This window comes from Guillardia theta (genome assembly GCF_000315625.1).
Source record: "Guillardia theta CCMP2712 unplaced genomic scaffold GUITHscaffold_60, whole genome shotgun sequence".
Classification (NCBI taxonomy): Eukaryota; class Cryptophyceae; order Pyrenomonadales; family Geminigeraceae; genus Guillardia; species Guillardia theta.
The window spans coordinates 165,012-190,572 of NW_005434614.1; the positions used below are offsets into that span (position 1 = coordinate 165,012).

Consider the following 25,561-nt stretch of genomic DNA (forward strand, 5'->3'; position numbering starts at 1 on the left):
AAGGAGGAGGAGCAAAGCGAAAAGTTTAGAAAAAACTGGGAGGAGGGGGAGGAGGAGGAGCAGCAGCAGCAGTCAAGTGAGAGGTCAAGCGAGGACGAGGAGGACGACGAAGAGCAAAGTGGAAAGACAAGGGAAGAGTAGGTGAAGGTTTGACATGTTGTATTGATGAGGAGACTATTCTCAACCCATCTGTTGATGTAAAGTATTGTGAGACCCTTCCTCCTCCTCCCCCTCCTCCTCCTCATTCCCCTACTAACACAACATTTGCTGCAATCGTCTCCTTGCCTTGCTTCCTCCCTTATCAGAATCTCCGTTGGGACTTGGATGGATTTTCTCCTCCCCACCGGTTCTCCCACCCACCACCATGACGACTCCCGTCCCCACCCTGTCTCTGCGTCAGCTTCCTCCTCCTTCTCCTCCTCCTCCTCCTCCTCCTCCTCCTCCTCCTCTCATTCCCTCCCTCTTCGCCTCCTCCATCCCCCCCGCGTCCCCTCCTCCTCCTCCTCCTCCTCTCACCTCCATTCCTTGTCTGTCGCCGCCCATCCGCCCCGGGCCATCAGGCGCGCCATCGTCCCCCCTTCGAGGCATGCCGCGATCGTTCCTGGAGGAGTGAAGATAGCTGCCGCCGTGCTGCCCCTGCCCGGACCTCTGCTGCTCTCCTCCTCGACCGCTCCCTTTCCCTCCAGGGAACTCGCCGCTGTCCCTCCAGCTCGAGCTGGGCTGAGTGAGCTGGGAAGGCAGGCGACTGTCGTCAGCTCTGCTCGACCCTTCCTTGACTGCGGCAACTTCGCGCACACCTTCACCAGGACGATTGCGACACCAGAACTACAGCAACTGTCACAAGAGGAGAGTGTGGAGAGTGAAAGGAGCACGAGGTGAAGGAGTAGAGGAAGAGGTGAGGAGGTGAATGAAGAGGAGGTGAAGGAGGAAGAGGAGGTGGTGGTGATGGTGGTGGTGGATGTCAGGAGGAAGAGGAGGTGAAGGAGGAGGAAGTGGTGGTGGTGGTGGTGGAGGAGAAGGAGGAGGAGGAGGTACTCAGTCACCTTGCAAGTGTGGTCATTGGCGCCGCTGCAGAGGATGTGACCAAGAGGGTGCCAGGCGAGGGACCAGATGCATGCTTCATGCGCTCCCTGCTCTCCACTCTGACGGGCAGCGATGGGCTCGTCGCTGTTGGTGGACCAGTAGAGGATGGAACCACTGCAGGAAAGTTGAGAAGACCAGAAACGAATGAGCAGAGGAGGTCGAGGGAGGGAGAAGGAAAATGGAAGGAGAATGGGAGGAGGGGAAGGGATAGAGGGACAGGAAGGAGGAGGTACCTGTAGTCGCCCGTGACGAAGAGGGTCTCATAGAAGGGATGGACAGCAAGCGAAGTGACTTCGTTCTTATGCCCGTTGAACGTCAGCACGGCTTCGTTGGTTCTGCGCAGGTCGTACAGCTTCACTTTCTGGTCTCTGCCTCCCGTGAAGAACCAGTTGCCGTTGGAGCTCCACTCGCACGCTCTCACCGTGTTCTTGTGCGCATGGATGGTGTCCAGGCAGCTGCCGCTCCTCGCGTCCCAGAGCTTCACTTTGTGGTCCTTCCCTCCCGAGAGGATCAGTGGCTTGTAAGGGTGCCAATGGCAGCACTTGACATCCCAGTGGTGCCCAGTGATCGCCCGCTCCTCCGTGCCCGTCTCGAAGTCCCAGATCTTGAGCACGCAGTCGTCTCCTCCCGTGACGAACTTGAGGTCTGAGGGCGAGAAGCTGATCGATCGGATCGAGTCCTTATGCCCCTGGAACTTTTTGACCTCGTTCATGTTGTTCATCCAGTACTTGATCAGCCCCGTCTTGTCTGCTGACACCATGAACTCTCCGTTGTGGCTCCAAGTCATTGACTGCACAGACTGATCGTGCCCCTGCCAGATGGTGAGGAAGTTGAACTCGTAACCGTCCCATAACGTGAACTCCCCTTGCGAGTTCCCTGCTACCAGCCCTCGACCTTCGGGGGTCCACGCGATGGCGAATACGGGGCATCTATGGGAGTAGGCGTTGTTCTTGTTCACCGATGTGTCTGCCAGCTTCGTGGTCACGCAGCTCGCAGGGTTTTCATGGCAGGAGTAGGCAGGGCGAAGCTTCTTGTCGTAGGCCAGAGACGGCTGGATGTCTTGCAGGTCACGGTAGTCGCGGAAGAGAACGCGGGAGTGCAGGTGGGCGAGAGAGGAGGAGTTGAAGTCAACACACTTCCTCTTCGGCTGCTTCCTCCCCCTCTTCCCGTCGAACACCCGCATGAACCCGCTCACCTCCCCCTCCCCCTCCATCATCTTGCGGCGAGCGACAGGAAGGACTGCATACCGGTCCTTTGAAGGGACAAATTGGGGGTACCAAGAAATAGGGAAGGAAGGGGTTCTATTAATATCGTTTGTAGGGGTGGGTGGCGGTAGGGGTGGTACAGTGGACTGGGACTCTGAGGCGGGGGAGGCGTCGGGATTCCATGAAGGAGGGATGGGCGGGGGGAGGAGGAGGAGGAGGAGTGATGCGAGCGAAGCTGAAGAAGGATACGACGGAGTTGGAGACAGGTAAGGAGATGATGAAAGAGGCAGAAGGGAGGCTTGTGCTGAGAGGGAGGAACAATATGTCCTCTCATGCTTTCTCTTAGGACAGTACGCTCACGATGGCAAAGACAAGGACTTGCGCCTGGTGGGTCGAAGCACGACAAATCTGAATACCAAAGAGGCAGAGATCCTTGCTTTCACGTTTGTGTACGATGCCTCTTGCAGTAGTTCTTCCTATCTTCTCTTGTTGCAGCTGCGAGACTCCCTGGCTAGTGTTTCCTACTCTCTTCGGCGAGTCTCGGATGCGGCAGAGAGCGACGAGGTCTTCTCCTCGCCCTCCATGCACGGGCATCAGGCTCGAGCCTGCATACTGGATGGACCTCTTGTTGTCCTCCAGGATCGCCCCTCGCACCTTGTGGTCTTCCATACGCAGCAGGTCTTGCGCAAGGGAGAGGTGACGGTGAAATGGTGCGTGAGCGAGATCGACACGTCAGGGGCAGGCGCCTCGGACATGCTGGCAGGCTTCTGCCTCCATGGCAACCTCGCCAGTCCTGTTGCTGTGTTGAGGACTGTGGAGGAGGAGGAGGAGAAGAGATGTAGGTTTCAGGTGCTTCGAGTACCCAACGGTGGGGTGATGGGGAGAGGGGGTCCCGAGCTACCTCACCGGTACGCGAGAGAGGCGACATGCATACTTCAGATCGTCTCGCTCACTAGTTGTCGCTCCTCCTTCGCTCTGGGCTTGCGGACCTGGCAGGTGCTGCTCGTGAGCTTTCAGGGGCAGGTGACGCGGACGGTTCAGTTGAGCGGACCTCCGAAGGAGCTGGCGGTGCTTGAGGGGTGGGGCGAGGAGGGCGAGCACGCGCGTCTGCTGTGTGTGGTGGAGGATGAGGACAAGTCGCTGGTGGTGATACACGAGTTGAGGGTGGAGCGAGTAGCCGAGGGAGTTGACGGGATGGTTCGGGTAAGAGCGAGAAGTCAGGTGGAGGATGTTTACCTTGGGTTGCAAATGTCGGAAGGGGAAGGGATGGAAGAGGAGATGGAGGAGACGGCGAGAGTGAAGTGGTCGGGCCAAGATGATGCCGTCGGTCGGTCAAGGGAAGATCACAAGCCTAGGAGCGAGCTTGACGGGCTGGAGAAAGTTTCAACTTGTCTGAGGGCGAAGCAGAGGAACTGTACTGAAGACTTGTTGAGGCTGAACGAGCAGAAGAGGAGGAAGGTAAGGTTCTGTCCTGCTCGCTCCTCCCTTGACGGCTCTTGGCAGGAGCTCCTGCTACAGCACGCTGCTGCCCTTGTCGCTGAACGAGCTCATTCACAACCTCAGCTGCTTCACCCCCCCCCTCCTCACCGTTCGTGTCGCCCGTGCAGCGCATTGAGCTCCTTTTGTGAGGGGCTGGTAGAGGCAGGAGCAGGGGCTGCAACAATTGAGAGGAGGGAGGAGGAGGAGGGAAGGCGAGTGCCGTGCTCGCATGCGCTCCTGCCGAGGGTGGTGGAGGTCAGGAAGGTGACGCAGCGGGACCGTCTGACGCTGGTGGTGAAGTTTTTGAACCCAGTGAGTCTCGTTCACGGGGAAAGGAGGGAGGAGGAGTGGAAGTGGAGACGGAGGTGGTGGGGGAAGAAGAGGAGGGGAAGGGGAGGGGAGGAAGCATCTGCAAGGTGCTAGAAATACGAGGAGAGGGAGCTGACGTCAGCTGCTAGTTTCCTTGTCCCATCGCTTTCGCCATGTTGAGTTTGTCAGGAGTTGAGGGGATTTCAAGTCGAAGCACAAGAGTGCAAGTGAGCCAATGCCTCGCACTCTCTTCCCCCGCTCCCCTCTCCTCTCCTCTCCTCTCCTCTCCTCTCCTCTCCTCTCCTCTCCTCTCCTCTCCTCTCCTCTCCTCTTCTCTACTCTACTCTACTCTACTCTACTCTACTCTACTCTACTCTACTCTACTCTACTCTACTCTACTCTACTCCTGTCCTCGCTTCGTTTTATCTTGGTCCTGCCCTCCCTTGCTCATTCTTCTGCAGAAACTTCAACCAGGAGAGGTCGGGGAACTTTCTTGTACCTCGCCCCTACCGCAACACTTGACGGACAGTCTTCTTGTCGACTGTCTCCTGCTCTGGACGTTTCAGTCTGAGATAGAGGCAGACGGTCTGATCATCTTCATCTCTTGCTCGTCTCTCAAACTCCCGCAGCGTCTTGCAGTGTCTTCTCAGCTCGACATGCGCACGTCATCGCTCAGGTCGCAGTCAAGGGGGACCGGCTCGTCGGAGCAGGTCAAGTCGCCGGCAATGACTCGCTTCCTTTCCCCCGGGTGAGTTGACCGACGTTGAGCTGCTGCCTTGTCGTCACTCAACAGGCAGGACTTGACGATCTCCGCCGACATCCTCGTAGTCGCTCTCGCACTCTCGCTGCAGCCCTCCCACACCATCTCTTCGCTCGTCACATCACTCCTCCTCTTGATCCCCCTGCCCTCTCCCTCTCCCTCTCCCTCTCCCTCTCCCTCCCTCTATGTCTCTCAAGCCTTCCATACTGCCAACCTGTCGAGCGGCTGGTTGGGCCTCGAAGTGGAGGAGGAGACGTGTGGTTGGACGCGCGCGCGCCTGCATGCCATGGATGAGACATCGCTGCATGTCGCCCTCAGCTCTCTCCGCGAGCTTCTCCCTCAGGTCCTAAATCCTCCTCCTCCTCCTCCTCCTCCTCCTTCTCCTCCTTCTCCTCCTCCTCTTCCTCCTCCTCCTCCTCCTCCGCCTCCCTAACATCATCACCACCACCACCACAGCTGATTTGACCGCCAGGAGGTCAGTGTGACATGGTCTCGGGTGCCGCTTGCTCGCTTGGAGGAGGACTTGGGTGGAGCGGTAAGCGTAGAGGAGGAGACGAGAGGGTGAATTGGAGCAGGTGAAGGCCCTGGAGAAGGAGCTGGAGATGAGCGTCAAGACTGTAGAGCAGCTCGAGGGAGGAGGAGGAGGCAGAGGAAGGGAGAGGTGAGGAGAGTGTGTCTGTTGTTGTCTCGCTCATCGTCTCGTAGCGCTTTGCAGTGGATCAATTCGCAGGCCGAGCTGGACGAGCGCATGTACAAGTTGCTGATGTTGGCAGCATGAGCATCTCAAGGGACAAGAGCTCTATGAAGCTACTTGCTGTATTTGTATCTTACAAGACAAAGGATTTGGATGAGCAACTGATCAAGGTTCTCCTAAGTTGACCATCTTCCTCGCCACTTGTCTCCTCTCTCTCCTACTCAGCTCCTCTACCAGCCTCGTCTTGAGCTCTTTGCCGTCTCCTCCATGTCGAGCATCTTCGCGATCCCAGCTTTGGAGTACTGCAAGCGCATTATCTCTCCCTCTCACCCCCCTTCGCCTCTTCTCACCGCATAGATGTTGTCCTGCGGCATCGCCTCTCGCGGGCTCGAGCTCTCCTCGATCCTCGGCGAGAAGTCGGCGAGGCTAGTCAGATCGAGATGAAGTGACTGCTCGCTCATCTCCTCCTCCAGCTGCGACATGGGCGAAGCCGAGTCCTAAAAGATGGTGAGAGGCAGTCAGGCAGGAGCGAGAGGGAGCGAGGGAGGAAGCGGAACAAGAGGCTACGACCTCAAATTCACGGCTTCGCACGAAGGATTGCTTGAAGATCTTCTTCTCGTCTCTCTTCCAGCCGTCGAGGAGCTCGCGGATCTGATCTCTGACCGCCATCGCCATGGCCTTCATCAGCATCGCGTGCGTCTCGTGCATCACCGTCTTCGTGCTAGCGGCCATCACGATCGCCATCACCTGCGGATCTTGTTCCTTGCGCTCCATTACCGGCACCAGCATCAGCGACGTCTTCCCTACCCACTCCGAGCCCCCCAGGTCGATCCTGCGATCCAGCCCCCTCACCTCCTCGGCGTGCTCGCACACCCAGGGCTCCCCGTCTCGCTTCCCCAGCATCCAACCATGTCTTCCCGTGCAGGGGAAGGTGATCATAGAGACCTCGTCCTTGGAAGCATCGGACGAGATGCAGTACAGCAGCGGCTCCACTTCCTCCTCTTCCCTGTGCACCAGGGCGATCTGCCATGCAGCGTCAGGGCGTGGGCGAGCAGCTCGCGCCATGTGCCTGCGCGATCTGAGCATCGAAGGCAGACATCCAGAACCTCGGGTCCTCCACCTGGGCAGCAAGGGAAGTCACGGACGCTGGGAGGCCCTCCGCTGCTCCTACCACACATCCTTGTTGGAAGAGAGTGACAGCGTGAGAAGCGATGCGGAGGACGAGCGCCAGTTGATCCTGCTTGACGTACAGCTGCTCGTTGTGATGCATTACGTTCCCCAGCAGCACCGCCAGCCACTCGGTCGTCTCCACGTCTGACTCGGAGAACCTCTCCGCGTTGCTCCCGATCGTCAGCAGCTGGACAACCGCGTCAACGTCGACGACATCGACATCAACAACAATGTCATCAAAATCAACTTCTACAATATCAACGACAACAACAAGTTCATCAAAATCAACTTCTACAACATCAACGACAACAACAATGTCATCAAAATCAACTTCTGCAACATCAACGACAACAACAAGTTCATCAAGATCAACTTCTGCAACATCAACGACAACAACAAGTTCATCAAGATCAACTTCTACAACATCAACGACAACAACAAGTTCATCAAGGTTGTCAGGGACTGACCGCGCATGGAGTCGTGGAGTTGTCAAGGATGGGGACACAGAGGACTTCAGAGCGCGAGTGCTCAGACCCTCCCACCTCCAGGTCGAACGGGCCCAACGAGCCGTCGATGGTCCCCTCGTCCTTGACCTTCACTCACAGGATCAGCCGTAAGCCTCGCCCAGCTGAGCCCCACCTGGACCAAGCTCTTCTTCCTCAGCGCCTCAGCCGCTATCCCACCCTCTCTGACGTCAACGAACTTGACGCGCCCGCCGTCGCCGTCGGGGAACTTGCGGCGGAACGTCAGGAAGGGCCCGGGACTCTCCGACTACCTCGAGGAACTCGTTGGTCTTGGCATCCACCCACGCTAGATGCGCCGCGTGAGCCCCGATGATGGCGGGAAGCTTGGCGGCGATCTTGAGCGACATGGCGTGTCGCTGCATGCCGATGGTCTGCCAAGACATAAGACCATCTCACGTGAGACGATCGCCACCTGGTTGACGAGGTACAAGATCTGCACCTTCTTGTCGTGATCCTCTGCATCGGGTCAGGTTCGGGGGCTCGAGCGACCTCGTTCTCACGCTTGGAGGCGACGGGCTTGTCGGCATGTCTTGCCAGCTCCAGTACGACTCGACTCACGGGTGACGCCATCTTCTCGCTCGGGGCCTCAGGCTCCCGGGCATGCTCGTTGCTCGAGCTCTCAGACGGTCGCACATGGTCGTCGGGTTGGGTCTGCGAGATGCTTCAGTATCGCCACGAGCTTCTCGTCCTCGTCTGCTACCTTCGCTCCTCCTCGCATCGCCGCATGCCCCGCAGCTCTGACCTCACGGCGAGGAGAAGCTGACGCAGCAAGAGAGGAGCGGGGGGTAGGCTTCTTCCTCGCGCTGGAGGGCTGTGAGGGGGGCTTGGGGTTTAGGGCTCTCTCGGTAGGGAGTTGCAGGCAAGGTTGTCGCTCGGGAGCGAGTCGAGTCGCCTGAGGAAGAAGTGTTGACTGCCCGTGAGCGACGGCTCGTCCTACGGGGGATGACAGGGCCTGGTCCAAGTCTGTTTGGCAGCCTTGAGATTTCATCCTCTTTGCGTATCCCTCCACGCTCTCTCCTCCTTCCTCCCCCTCCCAGCCCTTGTCGCGCGGGCTCGCCTGAAGTTTTCGGCTTGAGGGCTGCAGGTCACAGGAAGTGAGTGGAGCAGGGGAGAGGCTCCGACGTGCTCGCCTGCCGCCTCTGCCTCGCCTTGCTCATCCTCAGCCGAGCAAAGATCTCACTCCACAGGGCCCATCGCTCCATGCCGATCGACCTGAGCTCCTCCCATCAAATGAAACAAGTCCTGCCCCTGCCCCTGCCCCTGTCCTTGCTCCTGCTCCTGCTCCTGCTGCTGCTCCTGCTGCTGCTCCTGCTGCTGCTCCTGCTGCTGCTCCTGTTCCTGCTGCTGCTGCTGCTGCTGCTGCTGCTCCTGCTGCTGCTCCTGCTGCTGCTCCTGCTACTCACTTTTCTACAAGCAAAACGAAATCTTCGAGCTCGATATCTCCTATCAGCAGCGCCTCCACCTGAGAGTAAGCTGAATGAATGGCAAGGAGGTACAAGGACGTCGGAGTACTCGCAGAAAGGCATGCGATTTGTGGAACTCCGGGTCTGCAGCGCGTCAGAGCGACGAGGCTGAGGAGCTTGAGCTCACTGAGGTCTCCTGCGTGAAGTCGGGGCGATCTCAACGCGTCTACAGGGAAGGCGTCAGCAGAGAGTCGCAAGGAGGAACGAGCTGCCGCACAAGAGTTCGACTCGGAGGAGAGCCTGACGGAGGGAGGGAGGCGGGAGAGGAAACCAGGTCTCGCTTCCACCACATTCTTGTTCAGCTTGTGGTACATGACGTTCTCCCTCTCACCGCACCGCCTCCTCCTCCTCTCTCCCTCCTCCCCTTCGCCTGCTGCTAGCCATGGTGATGTTAGCAACGGACCGAAAAACGGTCAACGGCGGGGCGGGCCCGGGCAGGATCAAGAGGTTGGGAAAGAGAAGAGAGACGTTATCAGCTTATGTCAGAGTCAACAACAACGCTATGCGACTTCTGACGTACACTTGTTGCAACCACACATACATGTCAATATGATGGGCCCCTTGCTTCTTACATACACCAGTCACGGCACACATATATGACGGTGGTTTCACTTTAATGCAGCCCCAGGTCGATCATTGTGAAGCAGATCCGACAGCGAGAGCTTAGCTCGGTTGGCCTCGTACATCAACGAAGTCTTGGGAAGCACGCTGCTTCTGTTTCTCACCTTGCCTGCCTCCGGGTTCAAAGCATCGTCTGTCTTGGGGGCCTCATACAGCTTGGCAGTTTCCTTCAGTCCTGTCCTGGGTTGCATCGCCCGAGGATCAGGCGAAGCTCTCCCGTCCTCCTCCGTCTCTTGCAAGCCAGCCGAGGCTCCACTGAAGAACGTCTGCCAGGCTTCCAATCCCACCTTGTCTTCACCTGTGGGGAATAAGCCATCGAGCGCGAGGAAGCAAGGAGCTCACTGCTGGGGTTCATGTTGTTGAAGATCAGCTTCACGACGTCGTCGGACACAGGGAGCTGGAGGATCTGCACGGCTGCCAGCAGGTCTTCAACAGAGATGAGGCGATCTCGATCCACGTCGATTCTTTCATCAGGTCAGTTCGTGTCAACCCGCAACATCTACAATCAAACACCTTTCAAACCCCTCGCTTGGCTGCTTTCCCTTGTCACAAAGCTCTTGCTTGAGAATCTTGAAACCTCGCTTGTATTCATCTGAGATGCTTCATCAAATAGAGAAAACAGAGGAAGCTTCATTGCATTGCACCAGTCTGAGTATTCTCAAGCATACGCTTCCTTTCGATGACCTTTCTCTGACTTTGCAACAGCTGCGAGTGTTTCTCCAACGTATCATCGATGAGGGAAACGAGTCGACTCGAGTCATTCACAAGCAGTGCAGGAGCTTCGAACGACATGTTTGCCATCTCGTCGATGAAGAGGAGCAGGAGGATCAGCAAAGGAAGAAGCCCGATAGAGATGTAACTCCCGTGATTGCTTACAAACATAAAAGTGTATGTAAGGAGCAGAAAGCCGATCGTTGTGACCATCCGAGAGCAGCTGATGATGTCTTTGAAGCCATGGCAAGACTTGTTCAACTCAAAATCATCCAGCGCGCTCCACAAGTTCTCTGTCCCTCTCTGAAGAAGAGGGGTCGACATAGCGTCCGGCAGCAGCGCCATGTAATGTTGAGTACACCAAGCTTTGATGACGGGGACAGCAGCGATGCTGGAGAGGTTCTGATGAGCAGAAGTCAGAGGCATCAGCAGCTTGAGCATCGAGTCTCCTGACCTGAAGCTCCTCAAGCTCCCTGTCGCTCAAGACTTCTCGTTGCGAGAGGAGCTTGGCGAGGTCGTTGGCTTCCGCTGGCGTCACGCGCGAGTGATCTCTCGGCGGCCCAGCTCTCGTCGCCTCGTTTGATTGTGCAGCAGCCACGGTGAAAGCGTACAAGGCGACGCTATGGCGGAAGTAACGCCACCTGCGATCCAAGGCGTTCAACCTCACTGAAGCATCTGAGCAAATATCACCCCTCGATCGCGTCGCTCAGCACATGCGACGCCTCGTTTGCCAGCACTTGCAGTCGGCTAGTCGCCTTCACAAGAGATTTCTCGACAGACACGAAATAAACAAATCCTGTGCGGCACGTTAGAAGTATGCCCCGTATGTCGATATCTACCCGTGTAAAGCTTCAGCAAAACCATGAGAGACAAGACGAAGCTGACTTCCAGCGCCAAGCTCGATCGCATCGAAGCGCTACCAAGGGTGGTGAGACTTTCATCCACACACAGGCGATATGAGTACATGTTCCAGTCAGTTGGAGTCAGCCGATTGCGAAAATATACAAGAACTGCATGAAGCAACGCAGAAATCCAAAGCTCAGATCGCAGAAATGCTTTCTGTTTAATGAAGACATCAGAGTGAATAAATCTTCTCATCATGCATGTGGAGACATCAATTCATCATGGGGGGATAGTGACACCTTTGTCACGACCAGTCTGCAGCGCCCGAGAGCTGCCATGTAGATGTGCTCGTTAGCCTTCATTCGGATCTCCAGCAAGGCTGCGGCTCTCAGATACCAGGGAGAGGAAGTGTAACTCTAACGCATCAACAAGCCATCATGTGCTCCTATCATTGTGATCCACCACCCGACCTCTTTGCTTGGTTCGACCGCCCATCGCTGTTCCTCTACACTCTTCATCGCCTTCCTGCCATTCTTGTTGGTAGACCCTACCCGAGCCAAACGGCCGTCGGGTCGGTAAACCTCTAGTATCCTCTGCGATATCTCTGTCACCTACTGACCCCGAACTTGAACGTTACGGCCTTCAGTTGGCGGAAATGACAGCCGTTACGTATTCTCAGATTAGAAGGGTGGGTATATCACCGTACCCCCTTTCAATTCCCCGCAAAGAGGGTTTAAAGTACGGGTACTCAAATTTTTCGGCGGTTGTTGAGGGTCAATAGGCTGAGGGGTGGTCAACTCAAGATGCGCTCAGATACGGAGATGCGGCGGAGGGAGACAGGAAGGAGGGACGAGGAGGAGGACGAGGAGGACGAGGAGATGGATGAGAGAGAGAGAATCATCTCAGAATGGTAAGAATTCATGCATTGCCTCCCCTCGTAAAGCTACAGATGTTTTCATCGTGATGATTAGATATTGTTTCGAAAAATGAATTGTGCGATGTCTGAACCTGTTCCATTATCTTGCTGTTTTTCATCGGAAGTAATTTGCTGCCTATTCCGTCCGTGTGTCTTCTTGAACTAGATTAGGATATGAGATCATGGTTGGTCTATTCTTGCTGTCACATGCTCAGAGATTGTCCTTAGTCCGAAGCTGTGTATTTGATTGCTTGTAACAAGTGAGTTTTGATATATGAGCTGACTTGAATGTACTGACAGGGCAAATTTCTCAGTCATGCATTTTATTGGAACGACAGTTCTTGGTGCTGTCGCAATGGTCTTCTTACTGAAAATCATCATTGACATCTTGCCACCTTGGTGGAAGACCCCCATGAAATAAATTCCCCCGATAGAACAGACGGCATTGCTGAAAATTGAGAAATAAAATACAAGCAGATGTTTATTGACAATATTCTCAAACCTACATCATTCACCCATATTTACTGTCTTAGGCTAGGAATCAAGCAGTTTGCTTTCCCTCTGTATTCCTGCATACGGAGAGCGAGAGAAAGCTGGTTGATGTGAGTGAGTTCTCAGCGAGTCTTGATCGAGATGATGTTGAACCAGCTACATCTCGCCTCTTCTCTTCGCATTCCCTGGAAGACTCAAACCGAACTCGTTACTTCATGACTTTGGAAGTCACGAGTTCTTTGAAATGCCATTCATAACAATGGTCGGATCCCTCAAATCTCCTCTGCGTCTTCCTTCGATCTCCGAGCACTTCCCTGCACTTGTTCCTCACCTCTTCCTCCCTCCTTCTCTTCCACCCTCCTCCCTCACCCCAACGTTTCTCCATCTGGCATCCATTCCCCCCACCTCCCCCTTCACTACATTCGACATTTGACTCTGCATTTGACTAGCCCAGTCACAACGGCGCTCGCAGTATGGTCGGAAGGCGCTCGGGGGGCGTCTGTAGGGGCGAGAGAAGGGAAGAGGACGCAGTTGCAGCAATGCTCTCAGCATCGGCTCGTTCCAAGGCCATGGAAGACATCTCCATGCAGCATATCAACAAGATCGTCTGCATGTCCGAGCCGCCCGAGGAGCAAGGGATCGGACGGGTCCTTCACAAGGCGGCGCCCTCGCTGGCGTCCTCGCTGGTGAAGAGCAAGAGGATGAAGAAGGAGGAGGGGTATCGGCTGAAGGATGATGCCTTCTTCATGCGGATCCAGACAGACAGCGAGCTCAGCGACAGTCTCCACCTCATGAGCACGATTAAGAAGCAAAGGATGGAGATCGGGAAGCTGCGGAACCGGCTGGCCTTCTTGCGGTCTGAAGAAGAGGAGATGATGGACGACTCCTTGCAGATGGTGTCCGATCCTCATCAGGACGAGCAGAACTTGTACAACCTGTATGCTCCTCTTTGCTGTTTGATCTTCATGACCTGTCGGCAGGGAGCAGAGGCTGAGACAAGAGCAGGAGAGGCTGCAGGAGGTACACATCATCTCCCCTGCTCCTGCTCCTGCTCCTGCTCCTGCTCCTGCTCCTGCTCCTGCTCCTGCTCCTGCTCCTGCTCTTGCTGTTCCTGCTCCTCTCACTTCAAGATGCAGAGGCAAGAGAGAGCGAGCACTCTGTTGCGGTCAGCTCAAGACCTTATCAAGTCACGGCAAGAAATCTTCACTCCCTCCGAGCAAGAGCGACAGAGCGATCGCTATGTGAACACTCTCTTTCTCATACGAAGGAAATTCTGTCTGTGAATGATGCGCAGGGGCTGCAAGAAAAGTTGATAACTCCATTTCCTGGCACTGCATCGCATGTGGGAGCTGAAGGGAGAGAACAGGTTTGAATGATGTTGCTCAAGGGTTGTTTTTCAAACAATTCTCCTCAGAATCTTGATCTCCGACCAAACTTGGAAGTTATGAGGACAGCATCGGTGATTCATCCATCTTCGCTCCAAGGGAACGGCTGTCAGTCTCGTGGTGTTTGCCTCCTTTCTCTGACATCCACTATCAAGTTGACTTGACCCCGCCGTCCAACATCGCCGACAATCGTCTCTCGCACGACAAGACGGCTAGCACGTTCAGCCAGGACGTGAAGATGAACATGTCTTTGCAGTATGCGGTGAGACTAGAGCGGTTTCCCAGGGGAGTTGTAACACAGTTTGTTCCCAATGGTTGCAGGCACAAACCGCAACTAGTCAGGAGAGTTTGAAGAACGTGGTGAGTTGTGGAGGAGTGTAACAAGTAGCAAGTGATCGGCTGCTCAAGGTGGCGGAGCTCGAGGAGCAGTTTGACAGGAAGATGCACTTCCTACGACAGGCGAGGAGGAGGAGGAGAAGGAGAAGGAGAAGGAGAAGGAGAAGGAGGAGGGAAAGGAGGAGGAGGAGGAGGCGGCGGCGGGAGGGAGGGGGGTGGGAAAGGAGGAGGAGGAGGCGGCGGGAGGTGGGGGGGATGAGCGTTCTTCGCATGCTGACGGGCTCACAGGCCCAGGAGAAGATGATAGAGATGCAGCATTGGAGGGCCCAGCAGGGCAGCCAGCTGAGCAACGTGAGAGACAATGTTCAAGTTCTCAGGGATGATTGTCGTTCCAACAGCATCACGACATGTCGAGATTGAACTCCATCACATCTGCCAGCCCCCTGGTACGGCGCAAGAGTCGAATCCTCCTATCTTGTTGCAGCCTCCTCTTCCCTTCCTGATCTGGACTTGTTGCTTCGTTGCGCCTCTCCCGCTGCTCCTCTCCCTCCTCCTCTCCCTCTCCTCTCCTCCTCCTCTCCCTCCTCCTCTCCCTCCTCTCTCCTCTCCCTCCTCCTCTCTCGCTCCTCCCGCTGCATTGCAGCTGACTTTCTCCCCCTGCAGCTCTCGAAGCTGGTCCAGGATGCCGAGCGCAACATGTTCCATCTTACTCACGTGCGTTCTCCTCCACATGTGCCCAGCTGACGCCGCGCTCAGAGAGCAGAGACCCTGTCCACTATGCTGTCTTCCAGAGGAGGAGAAGCAGCTGCTGTTTCAGAAGGAGCAAGAGCAGCAGGAGCAGCAGGAGCAGCAGGAGCAGCAGGAGCAGGAGCAGGAGCAGGAGCAGGAGCAGGAGCAGGAGCAGGAGCAGGAGCGGCAGTAGCTGGAGCAGGAGCAGGAGCAGCGGCAGTAGCTGGAGCAGGAGCAGGAGCAGGAGTTTCTTCGAATGATATGGTTTCGTCGTTCCCCCTATGGGAGGAGATGACTCGGCGGAACAGAGCTTTTCCTCCCTTCTCCCCTCCTTCCTCTACCTCCTCCCCGCCGAAATCAGTGGGGCAGCAGCAGCGTTCGGCAACGATGAAGGCAGCTGGAGGCAGAAATTCCCTTGGGGGGACCAGGAGGAGCGACGCTGAAAGAGGAGGAGGAGGAGGAGGAGGAGGAGGAGGAGGAGGAGGAGGAGTGGAGTACGAGGGGGAGGTCGAGTATTCTCTCCAACGAGAGACGGCGGGATCGGACAGGCAACGGTCTCATGTGGGCGAAGAGAGGAGGGAGAGGGACGTGATGATTGAGTGGGAGAGGGAGATGGCGATGGAGAAGGAAAGGGAAAAGCAGAGGGAGAGGGAGAGGGAGAGGGAGAGGGAGAGGGAGAGGGAGAGGGAGAGGGAGAGGGAGAGGGAGAGGGAGAGGGAGAGGGAGGATGAGAGGGAGAGGGAGGATGAGAGGGAGAGGGAGGAGGAGGAGAGAGAGCGGATGATGCTGAGGTCAGAGAGCAGCAGCACGTCGGATGACGAGCTGCAGGAGCGGCTCAATGCCATCAGGCGGGAGGTGGACGCCATGGAGCAGGACAGTGCGCTGCTGTCAGGAGGGAGACGACTGGCTGAGGAGGAGGAGGAGCTGGAGAGGAGGATAGCGATCCGAGGTATCGTCAAGGAAGCTACGGAGCAGTCGAGACCGAGCGGGAACGTGATGCTAGCAGATATCTTCAGAGCTGGTGGACCGAGGCTGAGCGATAGCGACGAGGAGGAGGTTCTAAAGGAGGAGGTTCTAAAGGAGGAGGAGGAGGCTCTGTGGGAGGAGGAGGAGGAGGGGAGAGGGGAGGAGAGGGACAGGGTAGATGAAGACACGAGAAGCTTCCTATGGAGCTCAGGAGTGCGCGAGGAAGACCCCATGGAGTTTCTGCGGGACGGAAAGCTCTCAGCCACGAGCTCGCTCTTCTCCTCTCCTCTCGCATCCTCCAGGTGCTCTGCGTGCTCCCTCCACGTCCTGACCTCCAGTAAGGCTCGAGGAAGCGACCACTAGCGCCTTCATGGAGTCTGGACCGAGCAAGTACAGCTTTGAAAAGGTGATCCTGCCTCCTGCCTCTTGCCTCCTGCTGTCTCTCCTCCTCCTCCTCCTCCTCCTCCTCCTCATCCTTTTTACTTCGGCTCCTGACCTACCTCGACAACAGGACGAAGCGTTAGTCAGGTCGCAGCCCTTCACAGGTGAGGTTGCTGTAGCTCGATCCTCCTGACTGGCAGCAGTCCGTCTGCCCCTTGACAGCAACGGTGTGGGCGAGCAGCTACTCATGCCGACCCCACGGATGCGCGAGGGAGGAGGAGGAGATGGTGGCGGTGGCGGTGGATTAAGAGGAGGAGGAGGACTCGAAGATCGCAAGCGATCGCTGTGAAGATCTCTTTGTTGTTTTCAGTGTGAGTTTGACATGATTCGCAGGCATCTCGTTCCTTGTAACACTCCGAACGCGCACAAACAATTCGAGAGATTAGGTGGAGCTGAAGACGGAAGAAAGATGGAATGACGACGAGGAGGAGGACGAGGAGGAGCAGCAGACGAAGACAAGAGAGATGGAGAAAAAAGAGAATGAGCAAGATGAGAAGAACAAAGTGAGAGGAGGCTTGCGAGGGGAGCAGGAATAGCAAACAAGGCAAGGAGCGTCAAAAACGTCTTCTCACTTGTTGCATACAATCTGAAAGCTTCTCATCTGCTTCCTGTACATCCTCTTGGCTTCGCACGACAGGGCAAGACATCTGCGCAACATGTTCCAGTTCTCTTCTATCCATTCTCTCGTCCACTCCATCTCAGTCGCCGCCGACCAGCTCCCATGCGCTCCCTCCCACTCTGTCATGAACAGCAGCGACTTCCTGCTGATGAAGACGCTGCGCGCGAGGCGGCGGAAGGAGGAGGAGAGGAGGAGGAGATCGCCGCGCAACAGAAGCCTCCTCCCCTTCCTCAGGAGCGAGACTTGAGACCTCCAGCGGGAGATGGAGGAGGAGGAAAAGGACGAGGAGAGCAACGAGCGAATCTTGGCCTCCGCTTCAGATCTGCGCCGTAGCAGGAGGACGGCGAGTTTCAAGGAGGAGAAGAAGAGGGCGAGGAGGGAAATTTTCTGTCTCGCCCTCCCTCGTCGCATGCTCAAGATCTGGCGGAGGCCATGAAAACTTGTAGACATGATGTTTCTGTCGTTGCGATGCAGGATGAAGGAAAGTTTGCTCTTTACCGTTGTTGACTTCCTCCATGACGCAAGACAGTCGAGGATCAGATGCTTTTTTTCATTGCACCCATGTCTTGCCAACAGTCTGCCAACGATGGAAGAATGTCGAAGGGAGAATTTCCACCAACACAAGTAAGTTTCGATCATGGTCTCCTGGTTTCTTCGCTGCACCTTCACCAGCATCTGATCTGTCGCAGAAAGACAGAGCAAGCTCGACCCAAGACATGCCATCTTCCACGTTGACATGGACCTTCTGATACAATGAGACTGTTTGCGGGTATGGAAATGCTGAGAGATGAGATGATTGCTTCTGCGACGCAGAGTGAGGTAACTCCATTGGTGGAGGAGGCTTGACAACATCTGACGTTCCCTTCTTATCAACACAACTGTCGCCTGTCTCGTTGACACTCTCTCGACATCTCGCCTCCTCACCTTCACACTGATCAAACCTCTCCAAGCATGCATCACTTGCCTCGCTCGCTTGCGAGACATCATGGCCTCTTTGCAATTCATCTCCCTCCGTTTCATTCTCGTCAGATGTATCGCAACTTCGAACTGATGGAAAGCAAGCAAAACCACCGAAAACCCCGGGAGCCTCTGACCAGCAGGTGGAAGCAACCTCTGCTGATGTCTGATGATGATTGCTCTTGCATCGTTGAAACATCTCTTGTCATGAAACTGCAGCTCATCGTTATCTCCAATGTGTTGTGCTGCTCGCTGACCCAAGAGCTCCCTGCATGTCGACAACACGCTTATCATTCCTCCTTCCTGTACCACCCTCATGATCTCTCTGATCTGCTTCCGTTGACACTTGCCGTGGTGAAAACAGCGCCATTGCACGAAATTCTTTCGAAGAAGACCAAGTCTAGAGCAAGACAAGAAGTCCTTTGACAGATGTCTCCATCGTCGAACTTGCTTGACAACATCGCACCACCTCGTCAAGAAGTCCAGCAGCAGTTTCACCAGCCGACGAGCATGAAAATCGTCCAACAACTGACTGCGCCATCGTCGAACACGATGATGATCAAGCCACCTACCGAAACATCTTGACTTCAACTTGATCCTCGCACGCCGACGTGTTCGATCAAACTTGTCGTTCCTCCTCCTCATCTCAAGAGCGCAAGTGAACCATCTGTGTAGGACAGTTCTGAGTGTTGAACAAACACAGTTCATGTTCTCCTCCTTGTAAGAAAGCTTGTACAACATGTGATTACCTAGATTTTGCAGCCTGTTTCTATGCACTTGCACCAGTTCGTTCCGCCACAGACATTCATAAGACCATCGCTCGAAGATGTTCTTTTTGACAATCTTGACATGTCTCAGTCGAACAGAAGAAGCGATATGCTTGCAAGCTTGACTCTGATGACTGTCTCTTCGCCAGCAGTTGAAGGACGAAGACAACAAGACAACAGACGCAGTTAGACAAACTTTCCTCGTGTACTTGTCAAAGATTTTCTGCCATTGCGAGAAGCCGCACCATCTGTCAAGACAACGCCTCATTCGTCTTCGGGAGAGATGCCTGGCAAACTGACGGCAGGCTCTCTGACTGAGACTATCTTGCTGCGAAAGAAAGGAGAGCAATCGTGTTTGCAGGTGTGAGACATGTCGTCTGAGGATGCGAGACTCGTCCTTGCACATCTTCATCCTCAACAGCATTTTCTGCGCATCCACTGACATGTCAACGAGCGTTCTAACGGCCTGCGATCCGTCGAGAGAGACGTCAAAGGTACTTGTGAGAAGTGAGGATTCAGGCCTGTCCGAGCACGACCTGGCTCTAGCAGCTCGTTGACTAGCAAACAGGAGGTTGTTCTCAGTTGTCTTCAGTGATATCTCCATCTCATCGAGGATCGTAGACATCTGACTGTTCCATACCATCTTGTCATGAAACCCTTGGAACAGCGCAATTACATCCGCGTCCAGTCGATCAGCGACTAACCTGCTCCTCTCTCTTCTCGAGTTTGCGATGGATCGCAGATGCTCCTGGGTCTGGACGAGATGGACTATCCGTTCAACGCGAGATGTTATCTTCTCCACAAACTTCTCAACCTGTTCAACATGCCGTCCTGCGACTTCACTGGCTGTTCCGGAAAACTCGTCATACACCAGAAACTTGTCGTCGGTCAAGAGCCTGAAGTTCTCATCGAACAGAAGTTGCAGGTCCCTCTCATGGCTGTGATCTATAAAACTCATCTCGTGGATCATTAGATCCATGATGGAAGACGACACACTAGCACGGAGATTGCGGTCAAAACTCAAAGCGCTTGCTGAATGTATTCCCGAGAGGTCTTGGATACTGAACGATGCCTCATTGCAATGCAGTGAGACATCACATGCTGAAAAACGCGATTCTTCCTCCATGTCAGGTACAGACGAGCAGCAGCAGCGAGCTCGATGGCAGGGACTTCAATGGCAGTGCTGAATGAACGTGTTGCTGCGCGTATCAGGAGAGGTGAGCATGGAAGAGGTTTGAAGAGAAGTCATGGTCGGCTGTACTCGAAGAAGCATGCGAGAGAAGGAGGATGTGAGGCGACAAGATGTCGGCGACGAGGAAGGGGGGGGGGGGGGGGATGGAAGCAGATGAACAGGAAAGGAAAGTTCTAGAAGGAAACAGGAGATGATACGGACTGTGATGATTACAACAATGACAAGAACAACGAGGATCAGGAGTAGAAGGAAGAGGGGGAAAGTGGAAGCGAGGAGGAGGAAGCTACGTAGAGCAAGCAGGACGAAAAGAGGAGGGAGGAGGGGGAGGAGGAGACAACGGGAGGGAGGGAACGAGTGCAGGAGGAGGGAGGGGGGCAGGGCGAGTTGGTGAAAAGAGGGGTGGTAGGTATCGGAGAGTGGGTAGGGTAGGGAATGTCAAACTTAAAAAAAATGGACAGGAAGGAATGGAGGGCGGACGACATGGCGGAGGAGCTGCGCATGAGCAACAGAATGCACGAGAAGACGCTGAAAGCGAAAGGTGAAGAAGAAGAAGAATGATTCTTTATGAAGGAGAATGATTGTCTATGAAGAAGAAAGATTGTTTATCAAGAAGAAACATTGTTGATGCAGAAGAAGGATAATCTCTGTTGAAGGAAAAAGAAACATGTGCGAAGAGCGTTTGTGTATGTATGAAGAAGACTGTCGAATTTCGAGGAAAATTGTTGAATGAGAGCATGTTCATTCTTTATGCTACCCGAGTGCTGTATCTGTCTTTCGTAATGATAAAGTTGTTGGTAGATGAGCTCCGGAAGAGAGTTCTGTGCTTGCAGCAGGAGCTGATGGATCGTTGTAAAGAAGATTCAATGAGGAAGGCAGAAAACTTGCATCTACGATCACTGTACAACATATCTACATCTTCAACATGGCTGTGTTGCAGTGAAACAAAAACAGGTTGAAGATGAAGGACAACGAGATAGCGAGTCTTCAGCAGAACGTCTCAGGTTTGTGCGATGCTCTGGCCCTGCCTTCTCATTGTGGCTTTTAGCATTGAATCAAGAGCTAGAGGCATGCAATACAGTCATCCTCTCACTAGAAGCACAACTCGATGCGGTGATATCATGGAAGGAAAGAATATCAGAGTTCGACAGTCTGTTACAATCGCAGCCATGACATCTCGACAAGACCAGGGTGTCGGCTACTCCTTAAGCTGCTTCATGATCTTCTTGCGGTAAGCCTCGAAGCTCTCCTCCTTCTTCAGCACTCCTCCTCCCAGCACCCACACCTGAGGGCACCATCAACGCAACCTCTCGAGCAACGCTGCCTTCACCTCTTTCGCAACAGCAGAAACGAAAGTTTGGTCGTGACTGACCAGGACGACACCGCCGTCGAAGTTGAGCACGGCTTCCGAGAGAGCATCGACACTCTCGATGTCCAAGTTGTTGGTCGGCTCGTCCATGATCAGCAGATGCGGCTGACACAGCTCGTTAGCAAGCTTCCTCCTCCCTCCTGGGGTACCTTGGTATATGAGACTGCCGCAAGCGCCACACGAGAACGCTGCATGCTCGATCAAGAGAGGCAGATGGGGACGGGGACAAGGACAAGGACGAGGACGAGGACGCGGAGAGGAGAAAGGAGAAGGAAGAAGAAGAGAGGAGAAGGAGGAGAAGGAGGAGGAGGAGGAGGAGGAGGAGGAGGATGGGTGAGGATAAGGGGTTAGGATGGAGATGATCCCAACCTGACCACCAGAGAGACATGATGCTCTCGTTGTTTGCAGTTCGGACGTGACGCCACACTAGACCAAGTCAACAGGAGGACCACGAGCAGGACCACGAGCAGGACCAGGACGGGGAGGGAGTGATTAAATGAAGCACATTCCAATGAAACTGCAAGGAGAGCGCAACTTGTGGAACAGAAAGTAGGAGAAGAAAAGAACAGGAAGGAGAAGAAGAAAGCAGGAAGGAGGAAAGAGCAAGAAGTTCGAAGCAGGACAAGGAATGCAGCACACCAGAGGGCAGGGAGGAGAGAGGGAGAGCAGAAGGGAGGAGGGAGAAGGGTAGAAAACCTGCGCAAGCTGCTTCCTGAGCTCTTGCTCGTGCTGGTACGAACCATCACCGGGGAATTGAGAATGCATCCAGTGAAGGGGAGTCAAGTTCAAATCAATCTGGTCAGCATGATGCTGATTGACAAGCGCTGTAGGTGGGAAGTGAAAGTGAGAGGTGAGGAGAGGTGAGGAGAGGAGAGGAGTGGAGTGGAGAGGAGATGGGAAGAAAGAACTTATCAGTTCGCACCCTGCGCAGCAGATTGGAGTGTTTCTGACCTATACGAGCGCCGAGGTCTCTCTCAACAACTCCTGAAGTTGGTTCCAGCAAGTTCATCAAGATCTTCACCAGCGTCGTCTTGCCGACACCGTTCTGTCGACACGAGCAAGTCAGATGATGAGATGAGAGATGAAGGAGGAAGTAGCGAAATGCAGGCAGGGAAGCCTCCACAAGTGTGTCCCGACCTCTCCGAGGAGACAAACGCGTGACTTCGCGTCGATGCACATCTCGACTCCCTGGAAGAGAGGCTTGCAGTCCTGAGATGCAACGATGAGAAGCAGGCGCAAGGTCTTTGGGAGCAGAGGAGAGGATAGGGAAGATAGAGGAGGAGAAGGAAGGGAAGGGAAATATTGTAGTAGCGGAAGAGGAACAGCAAGCAAGGAGGGCAGAAGAAGGTTTGAGAGAGAGAAGACGGAGGAAGTGACCGGATATCCGAAGGAGACGTTGTAGAATCTTGCGATAGGGAGAGGGAGGACGCCCCCTCCCTTGATGGACAGCTCGAGCTCCTGATCCTCCTCGAGGAAAGCAAATTCATCCTCCTCCTTCTCCGCCTCTGAGAGCATTATCAATCCCTCTATCCTCAACACTCTCATCCTCCTCATCATTATCATCATCCTCATCATACGAGACATCCTCCTCCTCCTCCTCCTCCTCCTCCTCCTCCTCCTCATCATCATCATCATCATCATCATCATCATCATCATACGAGACATCCTCCTCCTCCTCCTCCTCCTCCTCCTCCTCCTCCTCCTCCTCCTCCTCCTCCTCCCCATCATCATCATCATCATCATCATCAGCAGCAGCAGCAGCAGCAGCAGCATCGTGATCGGCATACGAGTCATCTGTCTCCTCCTCATCAACATCAGTATCATCATTCTTCCTCTCAAACTTGCCGGCGTCGAGCTTGTCGATCATCTTCACTCGCATCATCTTCGCGGCTGCAAACAATCATCAGGAAGGCGGACAGGCGAGGAAAGCGACCGATGGTTCCAGAGAGAGTGTAGGCTCGGCCTTGCCTTCTCGTGTATCTGATCAAACCTCGTCAAAACTGCCTTGACAGCATCAAGTCAAACTCACTCGAGCAACTTCTCTCGTCGTTTCTCACGAAGCTCAGCAGACTGCAGAGATTGAACAAACTCTCAGAAGATATAGAGAGGAACAAATTAACGAGCAACAAAAAGAGCAGAAGAGAAGAGAAGAGAAGAGAAGAGAAGAGAAGAGAAGGCTCGTCTTCGACCTTGGCGTATGTCGCCTGCATTTCTTTCCTTCGTTCTTCATACTCGTTGTAGTTGCCCTTGTGGTGGGTCAGACGTCGGGCTATGCCGCTGATGTGCAGCATGTCGGTGCAGACAGCATCTAGAAACATGCGGTCGTGCGAGACGACGACGACGATCCTGCTCTTCCACACCTGCAGGCCAGTCGGAGAACTCAGAGAGCAACGACATGCTGAAGGGGTAGGACGAGCAGTAATGGTTTGGGGGCAAGCAGAAGTATGAGGTGGTGGTGGTGTAGGGAGGAGAAGGAGGAGGTGGTGGTGGTCCAGGTGGTGGTGGTGGTGATGTAGGAAGGAGGAGGTGGTGGAGGTGGTGGAGGAGGAAGAGGAAGAGGTGGAGGTGGAGGTGGAGGTGGTGGTGGAAGAGGAGATGTTTGTTTTACCGTCGAGGTAGCAAGAGTTCGCTGCAGCCACAGCACGCCATCAATCGAGAGATGGTTCGTCGGCTGCAAGATCAAAATTTCAGCTTCCTGCTCCTCTTTCTCCTCCTCTCCGCCAACCTCATCCAGCAGTAGGATATCGGGCTTTGCAAATAGAGCAGCAGCGAGAGCAACGCGCACTCTCCATCCTCCAGACAGTGCCTGATCAGAAACCGTCAACAACCTCATCATTTCCCGCTCCCCCTTCCCCCTTCCTCCTGCTCCTGCTCCTGCTCCTGCTCCTGCTCCTTCTCCTGCTCTCCCTCGCACCTTCATCGGTTCATCCTCCTCCTCCTCCTCCTCCTCCTCCTCTCCCTCGCACCTTCATTGGCCTTGATAGGAGCTCTTCTGAGAATCCCAAGCTCACCAGCATCGCTCTTGCTCGACCCTCAGACTGCGCGAGCAAGTCAATCCCCGCCCTCCTCTTCCCCTCTCACTCACCCCGTCCGCATCGATCGCCATCAGTCGCTCCACCACATCCGCTAGCTTCAAGGCGGACTCATGGGACGTGCCTCCATCCGACATGGCGTCTCGTTCCAGCGTCTTCTGTCGCTCCAGCAGCAGCTCTCGCTCGATGTCTGCCTGCAGCCCGTCCGGTCAGCTGGGAACGTCAGACTTTTCCTCGTACCTTGAGTACCATGTCGACGGGGTGGATGCCCTCGTTGATCGCTGCCAGGGGGATTTCTTGCGCCACGTAGTGCATGCTCATGAGCGAGGGGAATCCCTTCACCCTCCTCGCCGCGATCCACCGCAAGAGCGTGCTCTTTCCCTTTCCGTTGCGGCCGATGAGGCCGTAGCGATGCCCAGACACCAGGCGGATGTTTGCGTCCTCAAGCAGGTTCTCTCCTCCGCCAGGGTTGGGCAGGTCGAAGCACTCGGACTCCACCACTGAGATCTCTCCTGCTGCATCCCCTGCGATGCGCGACAAGGCGACCGAACGCCGAGCTTGCTCCAGCTCCTCCTCCATCGCCAGCATCTGCCGTTCATGCTCCTGCTTGGCAGCCTGTCTCTTCGCCTCCGCCTTGGCATCCAACCGAGCCTTGGCGATCGCGGCTTTGCTATGCACGTCGATCTCCTCCTCCTGGGTGGCACAGGCAAAGGCATTCCCGCCCCGTCGCTTCAGCATCGGATCCACCTAGATGCATGTCATCCTCTCAAGATGAGACAGGCAGCAGATCACCTTCACGTCCACGAGCTTCGCAACGCTCTCCTCCTCAGGCTCCTTCCCCCCCATGAGCACAGCGTTCTTCAGCAGGACGACGTCGGGCTTCTTCTCCTTGTTCACTCCCTCCGCATTGTGAAGCGCGTCCCACAGCCTCGTGGCCACAGCCTCTGCCTCTGCTTCGTCCGACACAAACTCACTGCTCACTAGCAGGGGAGCAACAACCTCCACCAGCTCCTCCTTGGGAAGGATCTGGTCGTCGTCCAGCACAACACCACTGATGTACTCCAGCACGTCGTCATCGAGCCCCTGCAACACTTCCTTGCAGACCACTGCTGCCTTCTCCGCCATCTCTCTCTCTCTCTCTCTCTCTCTCTCTCTCTCTCTCTCTCTCTCTCTCTCTCTCTCTCTCTCTCTCTCTCTCTCTCTCTCTCTCTCTCTCTCTCTCTCTCTCTCTCTCTCTCTGCTCACTGTTGCTCGGGCTTTACAAGTCAATCGTGTTCATCATCGACCTGCAGGCTCATGTCAGACGACTGAAGGATTCAACGATGAAAGACCCTCCTTTCCACAAGTACTCTTGCCCTCAATCCCCTTGCCCCTTCCCCACCCTCCCCCTTCACATACCTTCCCTCATACTTCCATACATCTCTTCTTCCCATTCCTCACTCACTTTCTCACTCTCTTCCTGTCTCATTCTCTCTACCAGCTTCGCTCCCTCCCTCCCTCC

General features: G+C 55.0%; 7 protein-coding genes across 7 annotated transcripts; 2 read left to right on the forward strand and 5 right to left on the reverse strand.

Annotated features, from left to right (window-relative positions):
* Positions 1–512: 512 nt before the first annotated feature.
* GUITHDRAFT_158223 (hypothetical protein) lies at positions 513–2,266 on the reverse strand (the record flags this gene model as incomplete). Its single annotated transcript, XM_005828273.1, has 4 exons — positions 513–601; positions 798–825; positions 1,044–1,197; positions 1,317–2,266. 4 exons carry the CDS (start codon positions 2,264–2,266, stop codon positions 513–515), a joined length of 1,221 nt encoding a protein of 406 aa, XP_005828330.1.
* Positions 2,267–2,469: 203 nt separating this feature from the next.
* On the forward strand, positions 2,470–5,614 carry GUITHDRAFT_112562 (hypothetical protein; the record flags this gene model as incomplete). The annotated part of the gene is made up of 7 exons (XM_005828274.1): positions 2,470–2,554; positions 2,635–3,137; positions 3,285–3,746; positions 4,706–4,786; positions 5,309–5,371; positions 5,412–5,497; positions 5,542–5,614. The coding sequence occupies 7 exons, from the start codon at positions 2,470–2,472 to the stop codon at positions 5,612–5,614; spliced, it is 1,353 nt and encodes a 450-aa protein (XP_005828331.1).
* Positions 5,615–5,639: 25 nt separating this feature from the next.
* On the reverse strand, positions 5,640–6,458 carry GUITHDRAFT_153848 (hypothetical protein). Its single transcript, XM_005828275.1, has 3 exons — positions 6,101–6,458; positions 5,881–6,027; positions 5,640–5,832 (listed from the first exon to the last, which is right to left on the reverse strand). The coding sequence occupies exons 1-3, from the start codon at positions 6,431–6,433 to the stop codon at positions 5,761–5,763; spliced, it is 552 nt and encodes a 183-aa protein (XP_005828332.1). The 5' UTR covers positions 6,434–6,458; the 3' UTR covers positions 5,640–5,760.
* Positions 6,459–7,140: 682 nt separating this feature from the next.
* On the reverse strand, positions 7,141–7,868 carry GUITHDRAFT_153849 (hypothetical protein). The gene has a single exon (XM_005828276.1). It carries the CDS (start codon positions 7,569–7,571, stop codon positions 7,395–7,397), a length of 177 nt encoding a protein of 58 aa, XP_005828333.1. The 5' UTR covers positions 7,572–7,868; the 3' UTR covers positions 7,141–7,394.
* A 1,427-nt stretch (positions 7,869–9,295) lies between these two features.
* On the reverse strand, positions 9,296–10,985 carry GUITHDRAFT_112564 (hypothetical protein; the record flags this gene model as incomplete). Its single annotated transcript, XM_005828277.1, has 7 exons — positions 9,296–9,606; positions 9,651–9,772; positions 9,822–9,900; positions 9,953–10,421; positions 10,474–10,660; positions 10,710–10,815; positions 10,859–10,985. 7 exons carry the CDS (start codon positions 10,983–10,985, stop codon positions 9,296–9,298), a joined length of 1,401 nt encoding a protein of 466 aa, XP_005828334.1.
* Positions 10,986–12,743: 1,758 nt separating this feature from the next.
* On the forward strand, positions 12,744–16,513 carry GUITHDRAFT_142054 (hypothetical protein; the record flags this gene model as incomplete). Its single annotated transcript, XM_005828278.1, has 13 exons — positions 12,744–13,207; positions 13,251–13,290; positions 13,565–13,636; positions 13,685–13,763; positions 13,811–13,917; positions 13,977–14,015; positions 14,280–14,342; positions 14,390–14,437; positions 14,655–14,705; positions 15,549–15,988; positions 16,029–16,092; positions 16,198–16,231; positions 16,461–16,513. 13 exons carry the CDS (start codon positions 12,744–12,746, stop codon positions 16,511–16,513), a joined length of 1,554 nt encoding a protein of 517 aa, XP_005828335.1.
* A 4,284-nt stretch (positions 16,514–20,797) lies between these two features.
* GUITHDRAFT_88450 (hypothetical protein) lies at positions 20,798–25,185 on the reverse strand (the record flags this gene model as incomplete). The annotated part of the gene is made up of 16 exons (XM_005828279.1): positions 20,798–20,944; positions 20,990–21,133; positions 21,178–21,216; positions 21,398–21,454; positions 21,725–21,852; positions 21,980–22,073; positions 22,166–22,228; positions 22,394–22,634; positions 23,058–23,098; positions 23,218–23,388; positions 23,637–23,699; positions 23,754–23,834; positions 23,995–24,066; positions 24,114–24,254; positions 24,301–24,807; positions 24,865–25,185. 16 exons carry the CDS (start codon positions 25,183–25,185, stop codon positions 20,858–20,860), a joined length of 2,250 nt encoding a protein of 749 aa, XP_005828336.1. The 3' UTR covers positions 20,798–20,857.
* Positions 25,186–25,561: the final 376 nt, after the last annotated feature.